The sequence below is a fragment of the Callospermophilus lateralis genome, chromosome 11 (assembly GCF_048772815.1).
Source record: "Callospermophilus lateralis isolate mCalLat2 chromosome 11, mCalLat2.hap1, whole genome shotgun sequence".
Lineage (NCBI taxonomy): Eukaryota > Metazoa > Chordata > Mammalia > Rodentia > Sciuridae > Callospermophilus > Callospermophilus lateralis.
Window position 1 is genome coordinate 24,516,981 of NC_135315.1, and position 23,964 is coordinate 24,540,944.

The following is a 23,964-nucleotide window of genomic DNA, read 5'->3' on the forward strand; positions in this document are numbered from 1 at the left end:
CCACAAATCCTTCAAAATGAAGTTTAAATAAAGACATTTTCAGATAAACACAAATAGAAAACTTTACCAGCAGGTAAATAATAAAGAGAGATTTTGCAGGCTAAAAAATAACTTTAAAATATACATCTTTTTTAATATTACAACCTTTTAAGGCAAGAATTTTAACATTGTATTGTCTGATTTATAATGTATGATAACAAAATATAGTTTTCTATTTTTAAAATTAAATACATTAGATACACATTTTGATAAGCCAATGATGCATATTGAAATCCCTAGAACAACCACTGAAAAAAGGCAAAAAGTTATAGCTAAAAGGGCAATCTAGAGTTGAGATTTATAAATATCTAATTTCAATTTAACCCAAAAGAAGACAGGAAAGAAAGGATGCAGGGGGAAAACAAAAACAAACAAAAAATGAAATTAATAAAAAACCAATAACAAAACTTCATCCCTAACCATGATCATATTAATGATATTAAATGAAAATGGAATTAAAATTCTAATTAAAAGGCAGAGCATGGGACTGGAGTTGTGGCTCAGCGGTAGAGCATTCGCCCAGCATGAGCAAGGCCCTGGGTTTGATCCCCAGCACCAATAAGAAAAATAAATAAATAAAATAAAGGTATAAAAATAAAAGATAGAGCTTGTTACACAGAAAGCAAGACTTACTTATACCTGTCTAAAGAGAGAGCCTTTAAATACTCAGTAACTGAAGAATACACTTTTTTTTTTTTTTTTTTTTTTTTTTTTTTAGTGCACATAAAACATTCACTAAACAAATTGGTGGACCATAAGTCAAGGCTTTTGTGTGTGTGTGTGTGTGTGTGTGTGTGTGTGTGTGTATGAGATGCTAGGGATAAAACTCAGGCCTCACATATGCTAAGCAAGTGCTCTACTACTGAGCTACACTCTTAGTCCTACATTTTTCTTTCCAAAATCTGGCCTTGAGATGTAGTTCAGTGGTATTGTGCTTGCCTACCATGTCTGAGGCCCTGGGTTCAATCCCAGCACCACATTAAAAACAAAAACACCACCAGAGGGGTTCTAAGATGGCCAGCAAGAGGGAGGCTGCATTCTGTGTCACTCTGTGACCTGGGATTCAAGTAGTGGGAATATTGTTTCTCTGTGAGTTATTAGAGAAATCCCAACAGCTGCTCCCATGCAGGAATCACAGCTGCCTAGCCTGCACAGGAACTCCAGCCACTGCTCTCATGTGGACTCCCATCTACCAAAGTGGAGCTTCCCTCAGTTGCCTCCATCTTGGGACACTACAACCACCACCATAGTCCTCTACACACTGTAGCCTGCACCTGGGGACAACACACAGGGTCTGGAGACAGCCACAACATTGCATGCCACAGAGTTACATCTCTGAACATGCCACCCACTGCCACCACCTAGCCCCACCCAACCCGACACCCCATTGCCAAAAGCAGCTGCCTCCATTCTGGGACACCTTAGTCACCATCTTTAGTTGGGGCAACCCCCAGCTTGGAACACCAGCTGGGGCTTAGAAGCAATATCAAGGAGAGATATTAGAACCCTGCAGGGACACTACAAGCCTAGAGAGTAAAAATTGTAACGCCTCAAATCCACAGTGCTAGAAGGGAAGACATATGAACAACATGAAAAAACAAGGGAAGAACGTACCCCAAACAAACCAAGATACAATGTTATTAGAATCCATGGCCAGCACAACAGAAGAAATGGCAAAGAAGAAGCTCAGGATGTATATAATTAAAATTCTCTGTGAATTAAAGGATGATATAAGAGAGTAAATACAGGCAGCAAAATATCATTTTGATAAAGAGCTATATACAAATACAGCAAGAAAAAGATTACTTCAATAAGGAGATAGAGGTTCTGAAAAAAACAAACAGAAATCCTTTAAATGAAAGAAACAATAAACCAAATTAAAAACTCACTGAAAAGCACCACCAACAGATTAGATCACTTGGAAGACAGGACCTCAGACAATGAAGACAAAAATATAAAATCTTGAAAAGAATGTTGACCACACAGTAAAGATGGTTAGAAACCATGAGCAGAACATTCAAGAATTATGGAATAACATAAAAAGACCAAATTTAAGAATTATTGGAATAGAGGAAAGCATATAGTTCCAAACCTATCAGAAAATTTTCCAAACATGAAGAATGAATTGGAAAATCAAATACAAGAGTCTTATAGGACACCAAATGTTCAAAATCACAACAGATCCACACCAAGGCATATTATAATGAAAATGTCTAGCATACAGAATAAGGAGAGAATTTTAAAAGCCACAGGAGAAACGAACCAGATTACATATAGGGGGATACCAATTAGGATATCTGCAGATTTTTTCAACCCATATTCTGAAAGCTAGAAGATCCTGGAACAATATATACCAAGCTCTGAAAGAAAATGGATGCCAACAAAGAATCTCAATCCAGCAAAATTAAGCTTTAGATTTGATGACAAAATTAAAACCTTCCATGATAAACAAATGTTGATGGGCTGGGGATGTGGCTCAAGTGGTAGCGCACTCGCCTGGCATGCGAGCGGCCTGGGTTCGATCCTCAGCACCACATACAAAGATGTTGTGTCCGCCGATAAATTAAAAAATAAATATTAAAAAAAAAGTTGAAAGAATTTACAACTAGAAAGTCTGCGCTACAGAACATCCTCAGCAAAATATTCCATGAGGAGGAAATGAAAAACAACAATGAAAATCAGCAAAGGGAGGTATTACACCAAAGGGAAAAACAATCAAAGGAGAAATCAAGTAAGTTAAATACCAAAAATAAACAAAAATTACCGGGAAAACAAATCATGTCTCAATAATAACTCTGAATGTTAATGGCCTAAATGTGCCAATAAAAAGACAGACTGGTAAATTGGATTAAAACAAAGATCTGCCAGGCATAGTGGCTCACACCTGTAATCCCAGTGGCTTGGGAGGCTGAGACAGAAGGATCATGAGTTCAAAGCTAGCCTCCGCAAAAATGAGGTGCTAAGCAAAAGCAAGGTGCTAAGTAGCTCCGTGAGACCCTGTATCTAACTAAAATATGTAAAAAATGGCTGGGGCTGGGGCTCAGGGGGGTCCAGTGCCTCTGAGTTCAATCCCTGGTGCCAAAAAATAAAATTAAATTAAAAATTAAAAAATTAAAAAAACAAAACAAACAAAAAAAACCCCAACAATATGCTGCCTTCAAGAGACTCATCTCATAGGAAAAGACATTCACAGACTGAAGGTAAAAGATTGGGAAAAAACATACTACTCACATGGACTGTGGAAACAAGCAGGGGTTTCCATCCTCATAGCAAATAAAGTAGAATTCAAGCCAAAGTTAATCAAAAGGGATAAAGAAGGACATTTCGTACTGCTTAAGTAAACCATACATCAACAAGACATAACAATTATAAATATATATGCCCCAAACAATGGAGTATCTAGTTCATCAAACAAACTCTTCTCAAGTTCAAGAATCAAATAGACCACAACACAATAATTCTGGGTGACTTTAACACACCTCTTTCACCACTGGATAGATATTCTAAACAAAAGCTAAGCAAAAAAACTATAGAACTCAATAATACAATCAATAACTTAGACATAACAGACATATATAGAATATTTCATCCATCAATGAGTGAATACACTTTCTTCTCAGCAGCACATGGATCCTTCTTTAAAACAAACCATATATTGTACCACAAAATAACTCTTAGCAAATACAAAAAAGTAGAGATACTGCCCTGTATTCTATGGAATGAAATTAGAAATCAATGATAAAATAAAAAATAGAAGCTATTCTAACAACTAGAGACTAAATAATATGCTATTAAATGAACAATGGGTTGCAAAAGACATCAAAAAGGAGATTTAAAGATTCTTAGAGGTAAATGTGAACACTGATACAACATATCAAAATCTCTGAGACACTATGAAGGTAGTACTAAGACAAAAGTTTATTGCATGGAATTCATTCCTTCAAAGAAGAAAAAGTGAACAAATAAGTGACCTAACATTACATCTCAAAGACCTAGAAAAAGAAGATCAAGTCAATACCAAAAGCAGTAGAAAACAGGAAATAATTAAAATCAGAGCTGAAATCAATGAAATTGAAACAAAAGAAATAATTGAAAAAAAATTGACAAAACAAAAGGTTGGTTCTTTGAAAAAATAAATAAAATTGATAAACCCATTAGCCATGTTAATGAAGAGAGGGAGAGAGAAAACTCAAATTACTAATATCTGTAATGAAAAAAGAAATATCATGATGGACACTACAGAATAATTAGAAATTATTATGAAAATTTGTACTTCAATAAAATAGAAAATATTGAAGGCATTGACAAATTTCTAGAGTCATGTGATTTGCCCAAACTGAATCAGGATGATATACATAAGTTAAACAGATCAATTTCAAGCAATAGAAAGATGCCATCAGTAGCCTACCAACCAAGAAAAGCCCAGGATCAGATGGATACACAGCTGAGTTCTACAAGACCTTCAAAGAAGAACTAATACCAATATTCCTCAAATTATTTCATTAAATAGACAAATAGAAAACTTCCATACTCATTCTATGAGGCCAATATCACCCTGATTCCAAAACCAGAAAAATACACATCAAAGAAAGAAAACTTCAGACCAATATCTCTAATGAACATAGATGCAAAAATTCTCAATAAAATTCTGGCAAACTGAATACAAAAACATATCAAAAAGAGAGTGCACCATGACCAAGTGGGGTTCATCCCAGGGATGCAAGGTTGCTTCAACATATGAAAATCAATAGACTTAAAGAATCATATGATCATCTCAATAGATGCAGAAAAAGCATTTGACAAAATACAGCACCGCTTCATGTTCAAAATACTAGAAAGACTAGGGATAATAGGAACATATCTCAACATTGTAAAAGCCCCAGGCCAACATCATTCTAAATGGAGAAAAATTGAAAGCATTCCGTCTAAAAACTAGAACAAGACAGGGATGCCCTCTTTCATCACTTCTATTTAATATAGTTCTTGAAACTCTAACAACAGCAATTAGACGAAAGAAATTAAAGGGATAAGAAGAGAAAAAGAAGAACTCAAAGTATCACTATTTTCCAACAACAATATGATTCTATACCTAGAAAATCCAAAAAATTCCACCAGAAAAACTTCTAAAACTAATAAATGAATTCAGCAAAGTAGCAGGATATAAAATCAACACCCATAAATCAAAGGTATTTCTGTACTTCAGTGACAAATCCTCTGAAAGAGAAACTAGGAAAACTACCCCAATTATGATAGCCTCAAAAAAATAAAATACTTTCTCAAGACCTCTACAATGAAAACTACAACACACTAAGAAAGAAATTAAAGACCTTAGAAGAATCTTGAAAGATCTCCCTTGTTCTGAGATAGGCAGAATTAATATTGTCAAAATGACCATACTACCAAAAGCACTATACAGATTTAATGAAATTCCAATCAAAATCCCAATGACATTCCTCATAGAAATAGAAAAAGCAGTCAAGAAATTCATCTGGAAAAATAAGAGACCCAGAATAGTTTAAGCAATCCTTGGCAAGAAGAATGAAGCAGGTGGCATCATTATACAAGACCTTAAGCTATACTACAGAGCAATAGTAACAAAACCAACATGGTATTGGCACCAAAACAGACTTATAAACCAATAGTACAGAATAGAGGACACAGAGACAAACCCACATAAATACAGTTATCTCATATCAGACAAAGGTGTCAAAAACATATATTGGAGAAAAGACAGCCTCTTCAACAAATGGTGCTGGGAAAACTGGAAATCCATATGGAGCAAAATGAAAATAAGCCCCTATCTCTCAACATACACAAAACTCAACTCAAAGTGAATCAAGGACCTAGGAATTAAACCAGAGACCCTATGCCTAATAGAAGAAAAAGTAGGCCCAAATCTTCATCGTGTCAGATTAGGCTCTGACTTCCTTAATAAGACTCCTGTACCACAAGAAATAAAATCAAGAATCAATAAATGGATGGATTCAAACTAAAAAGCTTCTTCTCAGCAAAATAAACAACCTGGGCTGGAGATATAGCTCAGTTGATAGAGTGTTTGCTTTGCATGCACAAGGCTCTGGGTTCAATCACCAGCACCACCAAAAAATAAAAAATAAAATAAGATAAACAACCAGTGAGGTGAATAGAGAGCCTACAGAATGGGAGCAAATTTTTACCACACACACAGAGCACTAATCTCTAGGATATATAAAGAACTCAAAAATCTTAACACTAAAAACACAAATAACCCAATAAATAAATGGGCCAAGGAACTGAACAAACACTTCTCAGAAGATGATATACAATCAATCAACAAGCATATTTTCATATTTCATTTTTTCAATGCTCAACATCTCTAGCAATTAGAGAAATACAAATCAAAACTACTCTAAGGGACTGGCTCAGCAGTAGAGCGCTCGCCTCGTACATGCAAGGCCCTGGGTTCAATCCTCAGCACCACATAAACACAAATAAATAAATAAATGGATAAATAAACAAATAAATAAAATAAAGTATTGTGTCCAACTACAATTACAAAAAATAAATATTAAAAAAAACTACTCTAAAATTTCATCTCACTCCAAGTCAGAATGGCAGCTATCAAGAATACAAATGACAATAAGTGTTGGCAAGGATGTGAGGGAAAGGCACACATTACTGGTGGGACTGCAAATTGGTACAGCCAATCTAAAAATGGAGATTCCTTGGAAAACTTGGAATGGAACCACCATTTGACCCAGCTATCTCACTCCTCGGTCTATACCCAAAGGACTTCAAATCAGCATACTACAGTGACGCAGCCACAGCAATGTTTATAGCAGCAAAATTCACAATAGCTAAATTGTGGAGCCAACCTAGATGCCCTTTGGTAGATGAATGGATAAAAAAAATGTGGTGTATGTACTCAATGGAATACTACTCTGCATTAAAAGAGAATAAAATCATGGCATTTGCAGGTAAATGGATGGAGTTGGAGAATATGCTTAGTGAAGTAAGCCAATCCCAAAAAAACAAATGCCAAATGTTTTCTCTGATATGCAGATGCTGATCCATAATGGGAATGGTGGAGGGAGCATGGAAGAAACAGAGGAACTTTGGATAGGGCAAAGGAGAGTGAGGGAAAGAGAGGGGGGCATGAGGGGAAGAGAGGAGGCATGGGGGTGAGAAAGATGGTGGAATGAGATGGACATCATTATCCTAAGTAAATGTATGAAGACATGAATGGTATGACTTTACTTTGTGTACAACCAGAGACGTGAAAAATTGTGCTCTATATGTGTACTACGAATTGAAATGTATTCTGCTGTCACATATAACAAATTAGAATGAATAATATTTTTAAAACACCACCAAAGAAGTGATGAAGAGATATTTTGTGGGTTTGATATGCATTTCCCTGATGATTAGTGATGTTGAATATGTTTTCATATGTTTATTGGCCATCTTCTTTACAGAAATGTTCATTCAAGCCCTTTGCTTTTTTTAGGGGTGGGGGTTCTGGGGATAGAACCCAGGGCCTAGCACATGCTCATCAAGCGCTCTACCACTGACTTGCACACCTAGCTCATGCCCATTTTTCAATTCAGCTGTTTTTTGTTGTTGAGTTTTATCGTCTGACTGTATGCATATCCCCAAATTCATATCAGAGCCTTCATGAGCCTTATAAATAAGGTCAAGAGAACTAGTTAGCTCTTTCAACCACAGAAGGACACAATGGAAACATGCCTTCTGTTAAAAAAAAAAGGGAGGGGGGCATTGAAAGACATCAAATCTGCCTGCACCTTGAGCTTTGGGTTTCTCAGTTTCCAGAACTCTGAGAAATAAATTTGTTTATAAGCTACTCAGTCTGATGCATTTTGTTCCAGCAGCCCAAACAGACTAAGACAAACTCCTTATCAGATATGTGGTTTGCAAATATTTTCTCCCATTTAATAGGCTACCTTTTCTTTCTGATGATTGTTGCCTTTGCTGTGCAGAAGGTTTAAGTTTGATGTAGTCTTGTCTAATTTTGCTTTTGTTTCTTTGGGCTTTTGTTGTTGTACCCAAGAAATCATTGCCAAATTCAGTGTTGTAATGCTCCAAAGCATATTCTCTTAAACATGCTTTTCAAACTATGGGTTATAAACCAATTTGTAGATCATGAAATTAATTTAGTGAATTACAATTGGTATGTTTTAAAAGAATAGAATACAACAGAATAGAAAATATCTAATGTGTTACACCATATGCAGTATGGCTAAACATTGTTTTGGAAAGTTTTTTTTTCCCCAGTGTGTGTATATGTGATGGGTTGTAAAATAAAAAAGATTTCTTACTGTGTGTTATGGTTTAAAATTTTGAAAAATATTGAACTACTTTCTACAGCACTTGGACCAAACAAAGTCCCAACACTGCTATCTGTCTATATTCTAATAGTTACAGTCAAGCCATTACATGGCCCTCAGTGGGCCTCAGTGTAATAAATACAAAGGGACCTGTACTAGAGTGGCAGGGACCACATCATGTGGCAACTTTGTTTCTGCAAAACTAGAAAAGCAACTGCTACATTAAATTAATTTTTTTAAAGCGAGAGAGAGAGAGAGAGAGAGAGAGGAGAGAGAGAGAGAATTTTTTTTAATATTTATTTTTCAGTTTTTGGTGGACACAACATCTTTATTTTATTTTATGTGGTGCTGAGGATCGAACCCAGTGCCCCACGCACGCCAGGGGAGCGCGTTACCGTTTGAGTCATATCCCCAGCCCTTAAATTAATATTTTTATTTGAATTATATCCTTCTGTTATTGCAGAAGATATGTAAGTGCACTCATCCTTTCTAATCCTAGAGGAATTGGTTCTAGGACCCCCTATGGATATCAAAATCCACGTATGCTTACGTTTCTTACATAAAATTAAATAGTTGGGCACAGTAGCACATGCCTGTAGCCCCAGCTACTCAGAAGGCTGAGGCAGGAGGATTGCAAGTTTGAGACGAGCCTGGAAAATTTGGTGAGAACTTGTCTCAAAGTAAAATAAAAAGGGCTGGGGATGTAGCCCAATGATAAAGTGCCCTTGAGTTTAATACCCAGTACTGCAAATAAATACATAAATAGAGTCAGGATGTAGCTCAGTAGTAGAGTGCCCCTGGGTTCAATCCCAGAATAGCAATAAATAAATAGAAGTTGAATTTGTGTATAACTTACATGCATCCTCCCATATACTTTAAATCATCTCGAGATTATTTATAATATCTAATACAATGGAAATGCTACGTAAATAGTTATTACACTGTACTGTTTAAGAAATAATGACAAGGGGCTAGGGTTGTGGCTCAGCCCCTGGGTTCGAGCCTCAGCACCACATAAAAATAAATAAATAAAATAAAGGTATCGTGTCCGACAACAAATAAAAAATAAATATTAAAAAAAGAAATAATAACAAAAAAATCTGCACGTTGAGTACAGATGCAATTAAATTTTTTTCTTTTGATTTGCAGTTGGTTCAATCTATGGAAGCAAAACATGTGAATAGAGAAAGATAATTGTATAAAAATTTTATTCATAGTTTTTTGCTTGCCTATGTTTATAAAAATAACTTTTTTTGGATCGATCAAGCTGACCCTGAACTCCTGGGCCCAAGCAATCCTCTTGCCTTAACCTCCTGAGTAGCTAGGACTATAGGTGCATGCCATGCCTCATGTGTAAAAATAATTTAAGACTACAATGGGGTATAAGAGTATTTATTTTTTTCAAAAGGTCCATGTAGCCAGTGGTGAATGTCCGTAATCCCAGTGACTTTTAGAAGTTTGAGGCAGGAGGATTGCAAGTTTGAGGCCAGCTTGAGCAATTCAGTGAGACCTTGTCCTAAAAAATAAAAGGACCAGAGATGTAGCTCTTCAGCACCACACACACACACAAGTGTCCATACATTGATGGAAGTTGAGAAACACTGTTTAGGTGGTATACTAAATTGAAAAGTGTCCACCAAACTTCATTTCACCTAGAGCCTCAGAATGTGATCTTATTTGAAAATAGAATCATTGCAGATATAGTTAAGTTAAAATGAGATCATACTGGATTAGGGGAGCCCTAAATCCAGTGACTGGTGTCCTTAAAGAAGATCAAGTAGAGCCAGGTATGGTGACGCATCCCTGTAATCCCAGAGACTAAGGAGGCTGAGGCAGGATAATTCCAAGTTTGAGACCAGCCTCAGCAACTTGGCGAGACCCTGTTTCTAAAAACTAGAAAGGGCTGGGGATGTAGTTCAGTTGTAAAGCATGCCTGAGTTCAATTCCCAGTACAAAAGAAAAAAAAAAAAATAAAGAAGGCCATGTTTAGATATATGGGAAAAAGACATGTGACAACAGCAGAGAGTTTTGCTACCACAAACCAACAAATTCCAGCAAGTAGCTAGGACTATAGGTGCATGCCATACCTCACGTGTAAAAATAATTTAAGCCTACAATGGGAATATAAGAGTATTTATTTTTTTCCAAAGGTCCATGTAGCCAGGTATGATAGTGAATGCCCATAATCGCAGTGACTTGGAAGTTTGAGGCAACTTAGTATACCACCAGAATCTAACAAAGAAGCAGCCTCTCTCTTGAGCCTTCAGATGGAACCTATCCTTCAGATACCTTGGTTTCTGCAGGAATAGAGAGAGGTTATTCTTCTATGAGAAGAAATCATGCAGTTTTAAGCCACCAGGTTTGTAGCAATTTGCCACAGCACCCAAGAAAACTAGTACAGGTGGTAATCTGCTAAGAACAGGAGTACACAGAATGACCCTCCTTAAAAGCCATCCCAGGCCCATCCTCCCAGCAAGTGTGCCATGTCACAATATGGTCTTCACAAGTTGGGAAAACTGAGGCCCAGAGAGAGCCAATGGCTTACTCAAAGGGCTATAACATGTCAGGGGAAAGAAAGGACCAGAAAGCAAAACTTTAAGAGTTTCCTCCTAGAACTTGGCCCTCTACTTACCATGGTACTAGAAAATATGTTCATTTCATTGACTGACTTGGCCATCTTGATTCTGGAATTGGTTTCACAGCATTGTAACCCAGAGGAACTGAGTCTTAACCGCCTCATGTCAGGTACAGATCTGCAGTGTCTTGCAGAGATAGGCTTGCAGGGAGCAGAATCAGTCTTCTTCTTTGCGGCCTCCTGGTCAAAGCGACTGCCTGTTTCATTCTTCTTTACATCTTTGACACTTAAGAGCAACTCGGGTGTGCAGGACACTAATGCCAATGGCCGGAAGTACTGGGAAGGAGGAAACCAAACACACAGCCAGTGGGAACTCAGCTCTGGCCACTTCCAGATTCGTCTGCACCCAAGGGTAGGTGCAAAGGAGATAAGGAGAAGGAAAAGCAGTTGGTATCAAAGTCTCTCTAATATGAGGATCTTAGACCTGGGGTTCTGGGACTCCTTAGAGGACCCATGGATGACTTTAGGGTATCTTTGAGCCACTTGAAACCAGTTTTAAAATAGTGGATTGTATATTTTACCACAAGAGATTCCAGAGCTTTTATCAGATTCTCAACAGGTCTGGAACCTTAAAGTTAAAAAAAAAAAAAAACAAACTGCTCTAATTCTGTCCTTCCAAGTAAGTCTTTAAGATGAAGCAGATGGGCTGACAGTCAACTGAGGTGGACTGAAAAGTCATCTATCCAGTGAGCTAGAAGAAAGCACTAGGCAGAGAAACCAGAAGCCAGAAACGTGGATCACAGGACAAGAGGGCAGCTACCCACAAGCCTGGAGATTGGGCCACCCCATGCAGACAGCAGGAAGGACCCCACCATGACCAGTCATCCCTGTTAATGTTCTGAGGGTTCTGCCTTCCAGAAGCTCTCCCAGTGGCCCACTGAATTAGGGCATTCCCACCCCAGCTGGAGTTGAGGATGTGGGTCCTGGAACCTGCTCTCTATATGGTATCATGCCCAGTCTCCCACCACAGCCTGCCTGCTCTTACTTCTAAGGAGACAAAAAGGACAGAAGAGTGAGAATCCTCTGCTGCCTGAATGAAGTGAAGCTCTGATGGACACTCAGCTCTGTGTGGCTGCCACAGTTCCCTTCCTGTGGCCCAGCCCTCCAAGTAGCCTGTCAGTATGTCTGGGCTCGGAGTAGTGGTCTCCGTGGCACCCCCCGACAGACTGGCCCCAGCCTGGGAAGGGTGCCAGGTATGCACATTCCCCTCCCATCTGGGTTTACTTGTTTGGGGCTGTGGGCCGTGGTCTTGCGTTTCTGTTGTTTTTTCTGCTGGTTCTTGGTGCTCTTGCCCCTTGCTTTCTCGCCGGCTAGCTCTGACTCTCCCTGCATCTCCACCTTCTTCTCTTTCATTTGGAAGGATGGCTTCTCCTGTTTCAGTCTCAGCTCCTGGATCAGTTGCCTGCCCATTGAGGAACAAGTGATTGTCATGGAGGTTAGGGACAGGTGGTGAAGGTGGGCATCCTCCTTAGGTGATAGACAAGTTAAAATGGAGAGGCAGAGTGCCCTCACTTCCCTCCCCCAGTGTATCCAGTCTGCACAAGTGATTGAAGGTCAGAAATCAAGGTGGTAAGAAAGAAGTCATCCCTTTAATCATCCAGTGTGGGGAATGGCATCATTTCAAATAGAAATGTGCAGTAAAAAGAGCTATGTTCCTTTCCACCGCAACCCCATCTCTTCCCTACTTCCCAATAGACCATCTGCATCCATGGCAGGTGCTGGGAAGAGGATCTGGGTGGGAGACTACAGCCAGGGGCTCCCATGTGGGACCATTTCATGTGATGAGCTCTTTGGCCAATGGATCAGGAGAGTGCTCTAAAGGTGACACAATACAGTGGAAATAATATGGTCTTGTGAGTCAGGCGACTGGGAGTTCTAATCCCTCTCCTGATATTATCTTGTTATATGATCTCCTCTCTGATCCAATTTCCCCTTCCATAAAATGAGATAGTTGGTGGGGACTAGACTCAATGGGACAATTCCCTTCCAGCCCTTAGATTTTATACCTGCATGAATCGATGAAGCAGCTCTGAGGAGGTATGCATCCTGGAATGGGGTGGGGGTGTCTGTTCCTATGGTCAGTTTCTCTATGGTCAGTCACCTATCTACTTATCTACTTAATACCCCACACTAGGAAATCTTCCAATTTATGGCCCTTGTGAGACCACAGCAAATGTTCCCCAAGCAACTTCAAGGTTGGGAATTGAAGCTCAGGGACTTTCCCTGCCACCCCAGGACAGCTGCCCAGCAGGTCAAGCACAATCCCCAGAACACACCACCACCTCATCCTGGGAGTCTTCCTACCGGGCATACAACTCCCGAGCCCTGGAAGCAGCAGTATTCTGGAAGAGGGAGCAATTGTGCTGGAAAAACTTGTCGTACTTCTCCAAATTCAGAGTGGGATAAATCAGCCGGAACCCGCCACAATTTTCCTTCTCATATTTCTCTGTTTTCTGTAACCGCACTGCTTGGAAACCCTTGGCTTCCTCAATCCTGTTGGGATGCAGAACACAGGGATACAGTTTTTTTGGAAGGGACATGTCCAAGCTGGATGTCGTCTAGGGCCAGAGGGAGGCCTTGCACATAATAGTGGTTAATCAGTATTTGTTAAATAAAAGCAAAAATGTTTCCTGGAAAGGAGATTCTAGCCCTCCTGGGACATCCAGTGTCACAATGCACTAAGAGCTGGTTGGAAGAGCCTTTCTGACAGCTCACCAAATTTTCTCCCCTTATGAGTAAAACCCATTTCCCCTTTGGCTTAGTCTGACCAGGCAGACTGTCGCCACCTTCCCATTCATTACCCTTATTACTCTTCTCTGGAGAATGGCAGCTTATGTTTTGCTAAATTTGAGGGCTTCTTGGATGAGCTTAATGAGTTTTATGAGCTGTAATGATCTCATTCTTCCTCATAGCCCCTTGGAGAAATGGAGGTCAGGTAGGGAGGCATGATAAGCCCCCTCTATAGAAGGGGAACCAAGAGACACTGAGAGATCCAGGACAAAGTAATGAAGGGAGACAGATGCAGAGGAGACTCTCGGTGTGATGGGTGTGATGGGGTGATGTGGTCTCCTCCTCAAAGAGTTGAGACAGCAGTACAATGGAAAGGTATCCTGGCACCCAAGCTGGCACACCCACTGGGCTCTGGGTCCAGAGCTGTCACCAGTAAGGTAATCTCATGAAAGTCAGTTCCCCTTCTGGAGTCTTGGTTTCCTCTGCTTCAAGAACAGCACCACACCACACTCCTTCTACCTTCCACCCTGAGGGGAGACAGTCCACATGAAAGTGCCAGAGAAACACAGTGCCATCTGGACACCAGTACAACACATTGCCCCTGTTCCAGAAGCTCGGTCCCAAAGGATTTGATTGGCTCTGTTTCTGGAAAGGAAAATAGGCAGAAGTAGGGGAGGGTCCTTAGTGGAATCTGAAAAGCAACCAGGGCACCTCCTTGACCAGGTCTAGAGTCTTAAGATACTAGAACCACTATGCAGAATGAAGGCCCCAGTGACAATGCAAATGACGCCCTTCAGACATTAGCTCCTGCCAACATAGTAACATGGGAAAGGACTGACAAACTTTTCATTTTAGTAAAAATAAAATATTGATTTTATTTTTTTATATTGGTAATTCCTAAATCTTCACATATTAATCAATTTATATCCGTTATATATAGTTACATGTGTATAACTTAATCTCCTATTTCTAAGAACAAAAATTATTCATAATCCAACTGTTTGAATTACTACATTCTGCAACTAAAAACTCACATTCCAGCCAGGCATGGTGGTGCACACCTGTAATTCCAACAGCACAGGAGGCTGAGGCAGGAAGATCACAAGTTCAAAGCCAGCCTCAGCATTTTAGCAAGGCCCTAAGTAACTTAGTGATATTCTGTCTCAAAAAAAAAAATGTGAAAAAGTGCTGGGGATGTGACTCAGTGGTAAAGCACCCCTGGGTTCAAACCCTGGTACCAAAAAAAAAAAATATATATATATATATATATATATATATATATATATATATATATATATATATATATATATATCTCGCTTTCTAAATAGGATTATAGTTTGCTGGAAATAATCCACCCCTTTCCCTACCAACTCCAGGCAAGAGTCTTCTCTTTTTAAATTTTTCTTTTCTTTTTTATTTTTTACTTGCAACCACTGATCCTCACCCCACCTCACAGGAAAAATTTTTGAGAGCCTCTAAAAAGTTATGGTGCTGGGCAATATACTAAGACTCTATATGAATGACCTTATTTAATTCTCCTAACAGGCTGAGTGTGGTGGTGCCCACCTGTAATCCCAGTTAGTGAGGAAGCTGAGGCAGGAGGATTGCAAGTTTGAGGCCAACCTGAGAAAGTGAGACTCTGTCTCAAAATAAAAAGGGCTGGGGATGTGGCTCAATGGTAGAGTACCCCTGGGTTAAATTCCTGGTATTGGAAAAAAGTAATTATGTGTCACTAGCTCCATTTCACAGAAAGATCACTGAGGCTCACAGAAGTGATGAAAGGCCACATAACTAGCAGGATGTTGAGTCGTAACTTTGACCAAGACAACTAGTCTCACTGAGAGCAGGGAAGTGAGAGAATGAGGGCCCAGGGGCCAGAGGGTGCTGCTGTACCTGACCTCCCGGGAGGGACACTGCTGCAGGAACTGCCCCCGCTTTCTCTCCTCCTCCAAGACTTTCTTTTTGTCACAACTTTCCAGGTTGATCAGTACCAGGGTGTCATACAGCAGACTGTCTTTCACATCTTTATCCAACCGGGAGTCAGTAGAGAAGCTTGGAGAGTGGTTGACCTGTGAGGGCAAGATGACAGCTGGGGACAGGACCGTCCAGGGTAAAAGTGAGGGGGTAAAGCAGATGCTACCTCCAGATGCTGCCAACATCCACCTCAGGGCCCTGGCTGCCCAGACCACCCAGAGGTGACACACAGTCTGTTCCTGAGACACAGTAAAGAAAGCAGAAAGCAGAACTCCCCCTGGTCCTCTCTCCTCTGGAAGCGTGAGGTGTGCCCCTTCTTTGGTTTCCCCCCATCTGGTGTGTGTTCTCTTACATGCAGCGTGTGTGTTACACAGAGCAGAACAGAGGAGGGGTCTGAAGGATTGGCCTGGAGGTAGGAAAAAGAAAGGAGGGACACTCCCTGGAGCCTCATCAGGCTGAGGGGGAGAACAGGTGGGAGGAGAAGGAGAACTTATTCCTGCCCACAGCAAAGTCCATCCTGTTCAGAAGCACTGGGTGACATTTGTAAATTTCCAGTAGTTTTTGAAGGCTTGCTCATGCTGGCTCATTCTGTTCGTGGAGTAAGAGCTCTAAGTGGCCATCTCTCTATTTCCCTCACACCTGAGAACAAGGGTGAAGGAAGGCAAATCCCCAGGAATCCAATCTGCAGTTCTGAATTCTCCACGCTAAAGTGTGACTCTGGCATCAGTACCTGGCACTAGCACCTCGGATGTCACCTCACGTACACACTTTGCTCCTCATCATTCATACTGAATGGACACTTGAGAAGGTTCCTGAGCATCACTCCAACCAGGAAAAGAGACAGCAACTTGGAAAGATTCTCTTTCTCCTCCTACCCACCCCCATGGAGGCAGGAAACTCACTGAGTGTCTCTGCCACCCATTCCTAGGGCAGCAGACACCAGTTTGCTCTGCTGGTGCTTAGAACTGAGTCATGCAGACCTGCTGGGAGCCAACGGAGTCAGCTCCCATCTGATACTTAGCCTCACCCACCCAGCTTTGATGAAGAACACTGTCTTTCTGGAAGAGAACTCTGTTACAAAGGTGGAATTATCTTTAGAATCACTCTGTGTCTGAGATTAGCAGCAAGTCTGTTTGGGAGTCTGGCTGGACCTCAAGAAGACACAAGGAATTCTCTAATTCCCAGCCGTCTACCCCCCTCTGGTGGCCACTTCTCAGCTAAGAGGGAAGCCCCACAGGCAGCAAGTACCATGAGAGGAAGTGGCAGGGGAAGTTGATTAGAACAATCCAGGTGAGCCAGGAGGGCAGGGTCCCCGAAACTGGCTGACTCTAGTAACAGGGCACAGTTCTCACCCCTCGCCTGAACTTCCCTACCTCCAGCAGCCAGGGTTTGAGTTTGTGGTCCAACAAGATGTCAAAGCCCAGGATTTCAAAGCAGGCACTGTTAAGTGTGTGGCCAGGGAAGCAGGTGTGGTAGTTATGTTTGATGACTGGGTAAGCCGAGATGATTGTCTTGATGATGACATCCTCGATAGCCCTCCATATCTGTCCCACGTTGAAGCCATGGTTCTCCATGTACGTGTTGAAGGTAGAGAGCTTCCTGGAAGGGAACCACAGGCCACCAGGCAGGGCAGCTGGCCTCTGGCCATTCAAGGCCACGGCATGCTGAAAACCAGAAACTTCTAGAGAAGATAAAGCTCTAGAGCTGGTGTGGATGAATACCCAGGACCTAGCATGACCACAGGGCTGGGTCAGCTTGGGAGGGAGCCTGTAGGAGTCATAGGACCACACCCCTCAGATGTCCAGAGCCCTGGGGTAGGTACAAGTATATAGTCAAGTAAGACATGACCTGAGCACTTTCACTGTGGCCTGTGAGCTGACACCTGTGAGCTGGGGAAAGGATGGGATATCTGGGTGGAAAGATTAATGGATGGGAACCAGATGTGGTGGCACATGCCTATAATCCCAGCACCTCCAGAGATGCTGAGGCCAGTGTGAGGCCAGCCTCAGCAACTTAGCAAGGCTCTAAGCCACTTAATGAGACCCTATCTCAAAATAAAAAGTTAAAAGGGCTAGCGATGTGGATCAGTGGTTAATCACCCCTGGGTTCAATCTCCAGTATGGGAGGAAAAATGGTTAATGGATGAGAAAAAAAGAAAAGAAAAAAAAAAACACCCTACATCATGGTTGTGCTTGCGTAGCATTGGTTTCTCTACCTCTGGAGTTATCTACTTGGGGAGTCTTTTAAGAATACTGGTACTTTGGTTCTACCTCAGTCATCCTAGGGGACAATGAAAACATAGAAATCTTGTTTCAGGTTGTCCACAGGGAAGACAATCCCAGAACATTTCCACAGACAAGGTTACCAGTAGTCTCAGGCAAACTGAACTGTTCCTACTTTTGAACAGAGAGTCCCGCATTCCAGGAAACCTCAGTCAGAGGCAGATCAGTATGGCTGTTGACCCAATTGCTGAGGAAATCAGGAACCTCTCTACCAGAGACATCCACGAGGAAATATCTGAGTGGACGGATGCTCCATTTAACTCTGAGCTGGGCAGCACAGAGAAAGGATGAATCTAAGAGAGCGTAGAGGCAATGGTGGGGGTGGACACTCAACCTCTCACACATATGTACCTGCATGTCCCCAGAGACTCAAAATGGAAGTGGAAATACAGAAGGAGAAGATGCCAGAGAATGGAGACCTGAGAAGAGAACAACGAAGACAAGAGACAAGGCTCCCAGGCATTTCTAAAAGCTCGCTGGAGCCCAACTGAAGTAGTCAGAAAAGGAGGAAGCAGGTCTACCAGCCAATGAGCACCTGCTAAGGGCCTGCTGTGCATGCAAAGCTTGGTGAAATGAGGAGACACAGAAGAACCACCAACCCTGCCATGGGAGGCCTGGGTACCATTTGGGAAATCAACCCACATACGAAACAACTAAGGATGCATTTATATAAAGACAGAAAAGGAAAGGTCACTCAACACAGAGACCACCTCCTCTACCTGCCATTTTCAGGGTGCACGTAAGTGGATTTTCCAGATCATTTGAAGTCAATCCTTTCAAGTGGAAAAAGAAAAAGTGTTTTTAATTTGCCTAACTGGGATGTAAAATTTTCCTGAAATAGATCATGTACTTCCCTGACTTCTTATAACAGACGTTACAGAACATAACAAAGCCTTCTTTTGATGACTCAGGCCCCATCACAATATACAATACTGTACAATTTATTGGGGGCCAGCAATTAGTGAACTCACTTTAACAACAGCTATGTGCCAAGCACACAGAAGAGGAAGAGAACTGATGTCTGCCCCAGAGAGCTGCCAGGTTTGCAGTTCTGTCTTCTCTTTCACTCTGAGGAGCACTTTTCTGGTTGAGTTTGTACCCCAGTTTGGGGGACTAACCAAAGGATTTAACAGTTGGCCATAGCTGCCAACTTTGGGGCAGGGGAACAGCATAAGGAGTAGGTTTTCCCAGAAGATGGGGAGGAACTGGGTGTGGTGGTGCACGCCTGTAATTCCAGCAACTTGGGAGGCTGAGGCAAGAGGATTGCAAATTTGAAGCCTGTCTCAAAATACAAATAAAAAGAGCTGGGATGCGGTCAGTGATAGAGACCCCTGGGTTCCCCAGTAGAAAGAAAGAAAGAGAGAGAGACAGAGAGGGAGGAAAGGAAAGGGAGGGAGGCAGGAAGGGAGAGAGAGAGGAAGAGATAGAGAAAGACAGGATGAAAGAAGGAAAGAAAGAAATAGAAAAAAAAGAAGGAAGGAATGTAGATGGATGGAAGATGGGAAGGAGGAACAGGAAGAAAAAGCAAAAAAAATAGGGGAGAATGAAAAAACTCCTCTACCTGGCCAAATGGAAAGCACACCAAAGACCAGGACATGCTGTGGTTTGTGTCCCCCAAAAGTTCACATGCCGTAAACTTGCCCCCAGTGCAGCAGTTTGAGAAGCGGGGCCTTGAGAAGTAATTGGGTCATGAGGGTTCGTCCTTGAGAATGGATTAATCCATCAATTATTCCGAGAGTGGCTCTGTGATGAAACAAGCTCTCTCTGGCACACATGTTGAGGAGATGGGCTGCCAGCAGACAGAGGCTAAGCCAAGAGAGGGCACAGCCCCGAGGCCTTGGGGGCAGAAGACTGCTCCACAGAGAGGGCACCAGAGAACAGGGGAGCGAGGGAGAGGTGAAAAGAAGCAAGAGGAGGGAGCGGGGGAAGCTAGGGCAGCAGAATGATATTTGAGGGTTGCGGGTATAGCTCAGTGGGTAGAGCGCTTGCCAAATATGCATGAAGTCCTGGGTTCCATCCCAGCACCAATAAATAAATGGAAGAAAGGAAAAAAGAGAATAATACTGGAAATCTTCACACCCTTGCTTTAGTTTTGTGCCCAACAACACCCACCGCCTCCATCATGGCCTGAGGGCCTGAGGCCTGTTATTGGGATATCAATTCTCATAAAAGGGAAATGAGGGCCCTGAGACCAAGGAAAAACAACAGTAACCAGAGCACTGTACTGCCCACAAGTCATCTGAGTCTCACAGAGGCCCCATGAGGTGGGCAGGAGAGGGCAGGTTTTCTCATGGCCCTCATCTTACAGAAATGGAGGCTCAGAGAGATGAAGGGCCTTGTCCAAGCTTTCTCAGCTGGCAAGCAGCAGAGCAGGGATGAGAAGCCAGGCCTCCCTGAGCGTTGACGTTCCACACGCACCACTGGTGCCCAAAGTTTGGGTGGGGACACAGGCAATACAGAGGGGCTGACGTCCTCTGAAAAGGGGGAGACTCCCTCCTCCCAGCCTGACACATCCCCTCCAGCAGGCTTAACCTAGAGATTTTCTGTGTGCTGAGATGCCACACATTTCTCTGCTGCTCTGACACCAAATGGATTCCCTTTTCCTCAGTCCCTTTAGACCTGGTTCAGTAGGAAGAGGGTGAGCCTCAGAGCATGACAGGCCCAGCTTCTTGGCCCATGCTAGCATTCAGAGCTGGGTGACCTTGGGCAACTTAACCCTGTAGAGACTCAGTTTCCTCATCTATAAAATGGAGATGGCACCTAACTCATGGCTCTCCACCTACAAAGAGCAGGTGATAATGGCTTTAGCATTGTATTGTGGTGAAAATTCAAGAAAGAAAACTGCACACAGGCGCCAGGTACAGCACCTCTGAGGCCACCAGAAGTACCAGAACACTCTACTGCCAATAAGTCATTTGAGTCTCACAGGGGCCCTATGAGACTGCCTGACCCTCTGATGGCCAAACTAGGTTCCTCGGTCTTCCTTTTTCTTAAAACTCAAGTGAGGGCTATTTGGGCTCAAACTCAAACACAAATGGAAAAGCTGCTCATGATGAGACTCATAAATTCCTTTCGTGTCCCGTCTTCTGGGGAATCTTAAGGGCCAGCTAGCCACACGTCATGTGGCACCAGGGCATCCTCATGACACATAGCTTGAGAATCTCTAATGGAGCAACACCCCAGGGAACCACAGACCAAGAAACCACAGCCTGGCAAGTCCTTCTCAAACGGCAGACTTGTGATCAATAAACGTCTGTTGATTTGGAAATGTCAGAAGGGCAACTGTAACAAGGCTATGTTTTGGTGTGTGTATGTATTCTGCTGGGGAAACGGTTTGCGTTTATCTCTCCTCCTCCCAGACTCCTAGGGTTTACGATGTGGCCTCCTTTTAATGATTAACAGTCCAGAGAGCTGAGATGAGTTGTGGATTGAGAGGCAAAGTCTCTTCCGAGGCCACGTGACCCAAGATGGAAACACTGACGGAGACTGACAGGGTTTGGGTAGAGTCCTGGAAAGAAGAGTAAAAACTGCTCCTTTACCTCTTGCTGCCACAGTAAGCATCTTGAATGAAGTTGGAACTGTGCTTATTAATGGAATAATTAGTCAGGTGCATGCAAATATCATCCTGGGAAAAGAGAACATAAGATGTGGGGTCAGACTGACATGAAGGCCTCTTGCATTCTCTCTGTGCCCTCCCATGGCCCCTGGGGATTAACTGCATGGAAAAGAAAGGGAAGTCTTAAGATGTACTTAAACTGGCAAAATTAAGGCAATAAAAAGGGGAATCTTAGAGCCTGGGCAACTTAACCCTGTATAAGCTGGAGTATAAAAAACTCCAACTCCTCTTGAGAGTGAGCGCTGCCTTGTCTGAGGGAAACTTCAGGAGTCCTAGGGGACTTAGAGTCAGGGGATGGCAGGATAGCTCACTCCTGAGCACTGTGGACCTGGTGTTGGAGTCAGGCAGACTTGGCCACAAGTCCCAGACTCACCTCTTGCTAGCTGTGTGACCTTGGACAAGTCCCTTCTACTCTCTGGGTTTTATTCTCCCTCTCTGTAAACGGGAATAATAACTCCTATGTCTGAGGGTTCCTGAGAGGGCTCAGACTAAAGAATATATGCAACCTGGCACATAGGTAGTGCTCAACCAATGACAGCCAGAACCATGATGTCTCGAGGAAGGGTATTTAAGCAGGACATTTTATCATGCTAAGGAGGAGGGGGAAGCATCATGTCCCCTCAGCTCACCAGGTTGTCTGTGCAGGGGTAAGAGTAAGAAGTGGTAGCAAAGCGGACCAGTCCTTCTTTGTACACAAAAATCCTGAGAGGGTCACATGATGTCACCAGCACATAAATCCGAAGGTCAAACTTGAACCCATCAATAATAAAGGGCTGGGAGGAGAAGAGAGAAGTCAAACAAGCAGCAGAGGAGAAGCTCATACAAAAATCGCCAGCCCCCATCTTGTTTTCATGGATGGAATCAGTCCAACACTGTCTAGTGTTGCCAAGTGAAGGCTTGGCCAGGCCTGGGGAGTAGGATAAGGAGACTTGGGTTCTGTGACTTGACTTGTGACCTTGAAGAGGTCACCAAACTACACTGTGCCTTGATTTCCTGATCTCTACATTGGCACAAATAACTACCACCAAGAGATATCTTTTTTTTTTTTTTTTTTTTGGTTTTTCTATGATTTTTTTTATTTATTTTTTTTATTGGTTGTTCAAAACATTACAAAGCTCTTGACATATCATATTTCACACATTAGATTCAAGTGGGTTATGAACTCCCATTTTTACCCCAAATACAGATTAAAGTCCTTTGATGAAAGGACATATGGTCCTGCGTTATACTTGTGGTTCTGTAAGAGATTTCCTGCAATCAGTAATGTAACTCCTGGTCATTTTGCCTTGGGTGGGAGGTGCAGTGCTTCTCCCTCTACTCACACTTCTAGAAGGTTCCCTCCCTGCAGCAGGTTATAGGACTGTGACCTGTGGCACTCAGTCAGGGAAGGAATCTGTTTACCTTGAAACCCTCCAGGATGATTCCCTTCTCCCAAATAAGGTAGAGTATCCATAAACTAAGGTGTTCTCCCAGTTCTCATCTATTTAAGCAAAGGGGCTAGCCTGGTGAGGTCAGACCAACAGACAAGTGTACATGGCAGCACCTCTGCTCAGGAAATTCGGTCTGACAAAGGCCAAAGCAGAAGACAGTCTCAGCTGCATCCCTACTTCCACCCCCCCATTGACTCATTTCACATTGTATCCAGTGCAGCTAGATCCCGAGGCTGCTATGGGCAATAAATAAATAATCACAATAAAGAAGTACCTTTGAAATATAGAGCTGACAGATCATATCCTCCTCTGGTTTGATTTCTTTCACAGTACGGGTGATGAATATACCTCTCCCTTGGCAACCCGAGTCCGGCTTACAAATGTATGTCTTATTTTTTCTTGACCTGCTATAGGTCTGCAAATCTCCCCAGCTACCAGAGAGGGAAGGAACAAGATACACCATTAGCTGGAGAGCAATGAAAAGAAAGACCAGTTCCATATGAAAAAACAAACCAACAAGAAAAACAGAAGAGTAAAGATATCTGAAGTACAAAGTCCTGGCATTGATAGACAGAGGCCCAGAGGCCAGCAACGAGAGAGATAATAGAACTGATGAGAGTGTGTGTGGGCTTTGGAGGGAATTCAGCCTAGATTCAAGCCCAAGCAACACCACCCACCAGCTGTGTACCCTGTGCAAGGACGTGACCTCTCGGAGTCTACATTTCATCATCTAGGAAATGTGGATAATGAAACCCATCTCATGCAGCGGTTAGTTAAGATGACATAATGCAGCAAAGTGATGATCTGTGCTACCCACCCCACGAAGGTGGCCATAACCCAGGCAGTTTGGCATTCTGGATTTACAGATAGGAGATTTGGAGTTCTTGGTCTGGCTCAAGCCCTGACAAATGATGTGACATTGAATCAATAGGTC

At 42.3% G+C, this 23,964-nt stretch overlaps 1 protein-coding gene across 1 annotated transcript in view; it reads right to left on the reverse strand.

The window, feature by feature from the left end:
- The window catches only part of Ttll6 (tubulin tyrosine ligase like 6), a 32,322-nt gene that overhangs the window by 4,510 nt on the left and 3,848 nt on the right, over positions 1-23,964 (reverse strand). The window contains 8 exon segments of the mRNA XM_076871060.2: positions 10,996-11,274; positions 12,223-12,400; positions 13,303-13,491; positions 15,622-15,797; positions 17,076-17,301; positions 21,524-21,609; positions 22,230-22,373; positions 23,305-23,461. Coding sequence (XP_076727175.1) covers positions 10,996-11,274; positions 12,223-12,400; positions 13,303-13,491; positions 15,622-15,797; positions 17,076-17,301; positions 21,524-21,609; positions 22,230-22,373; positions 23,305-23,461 — 1,435 coding nt within the window.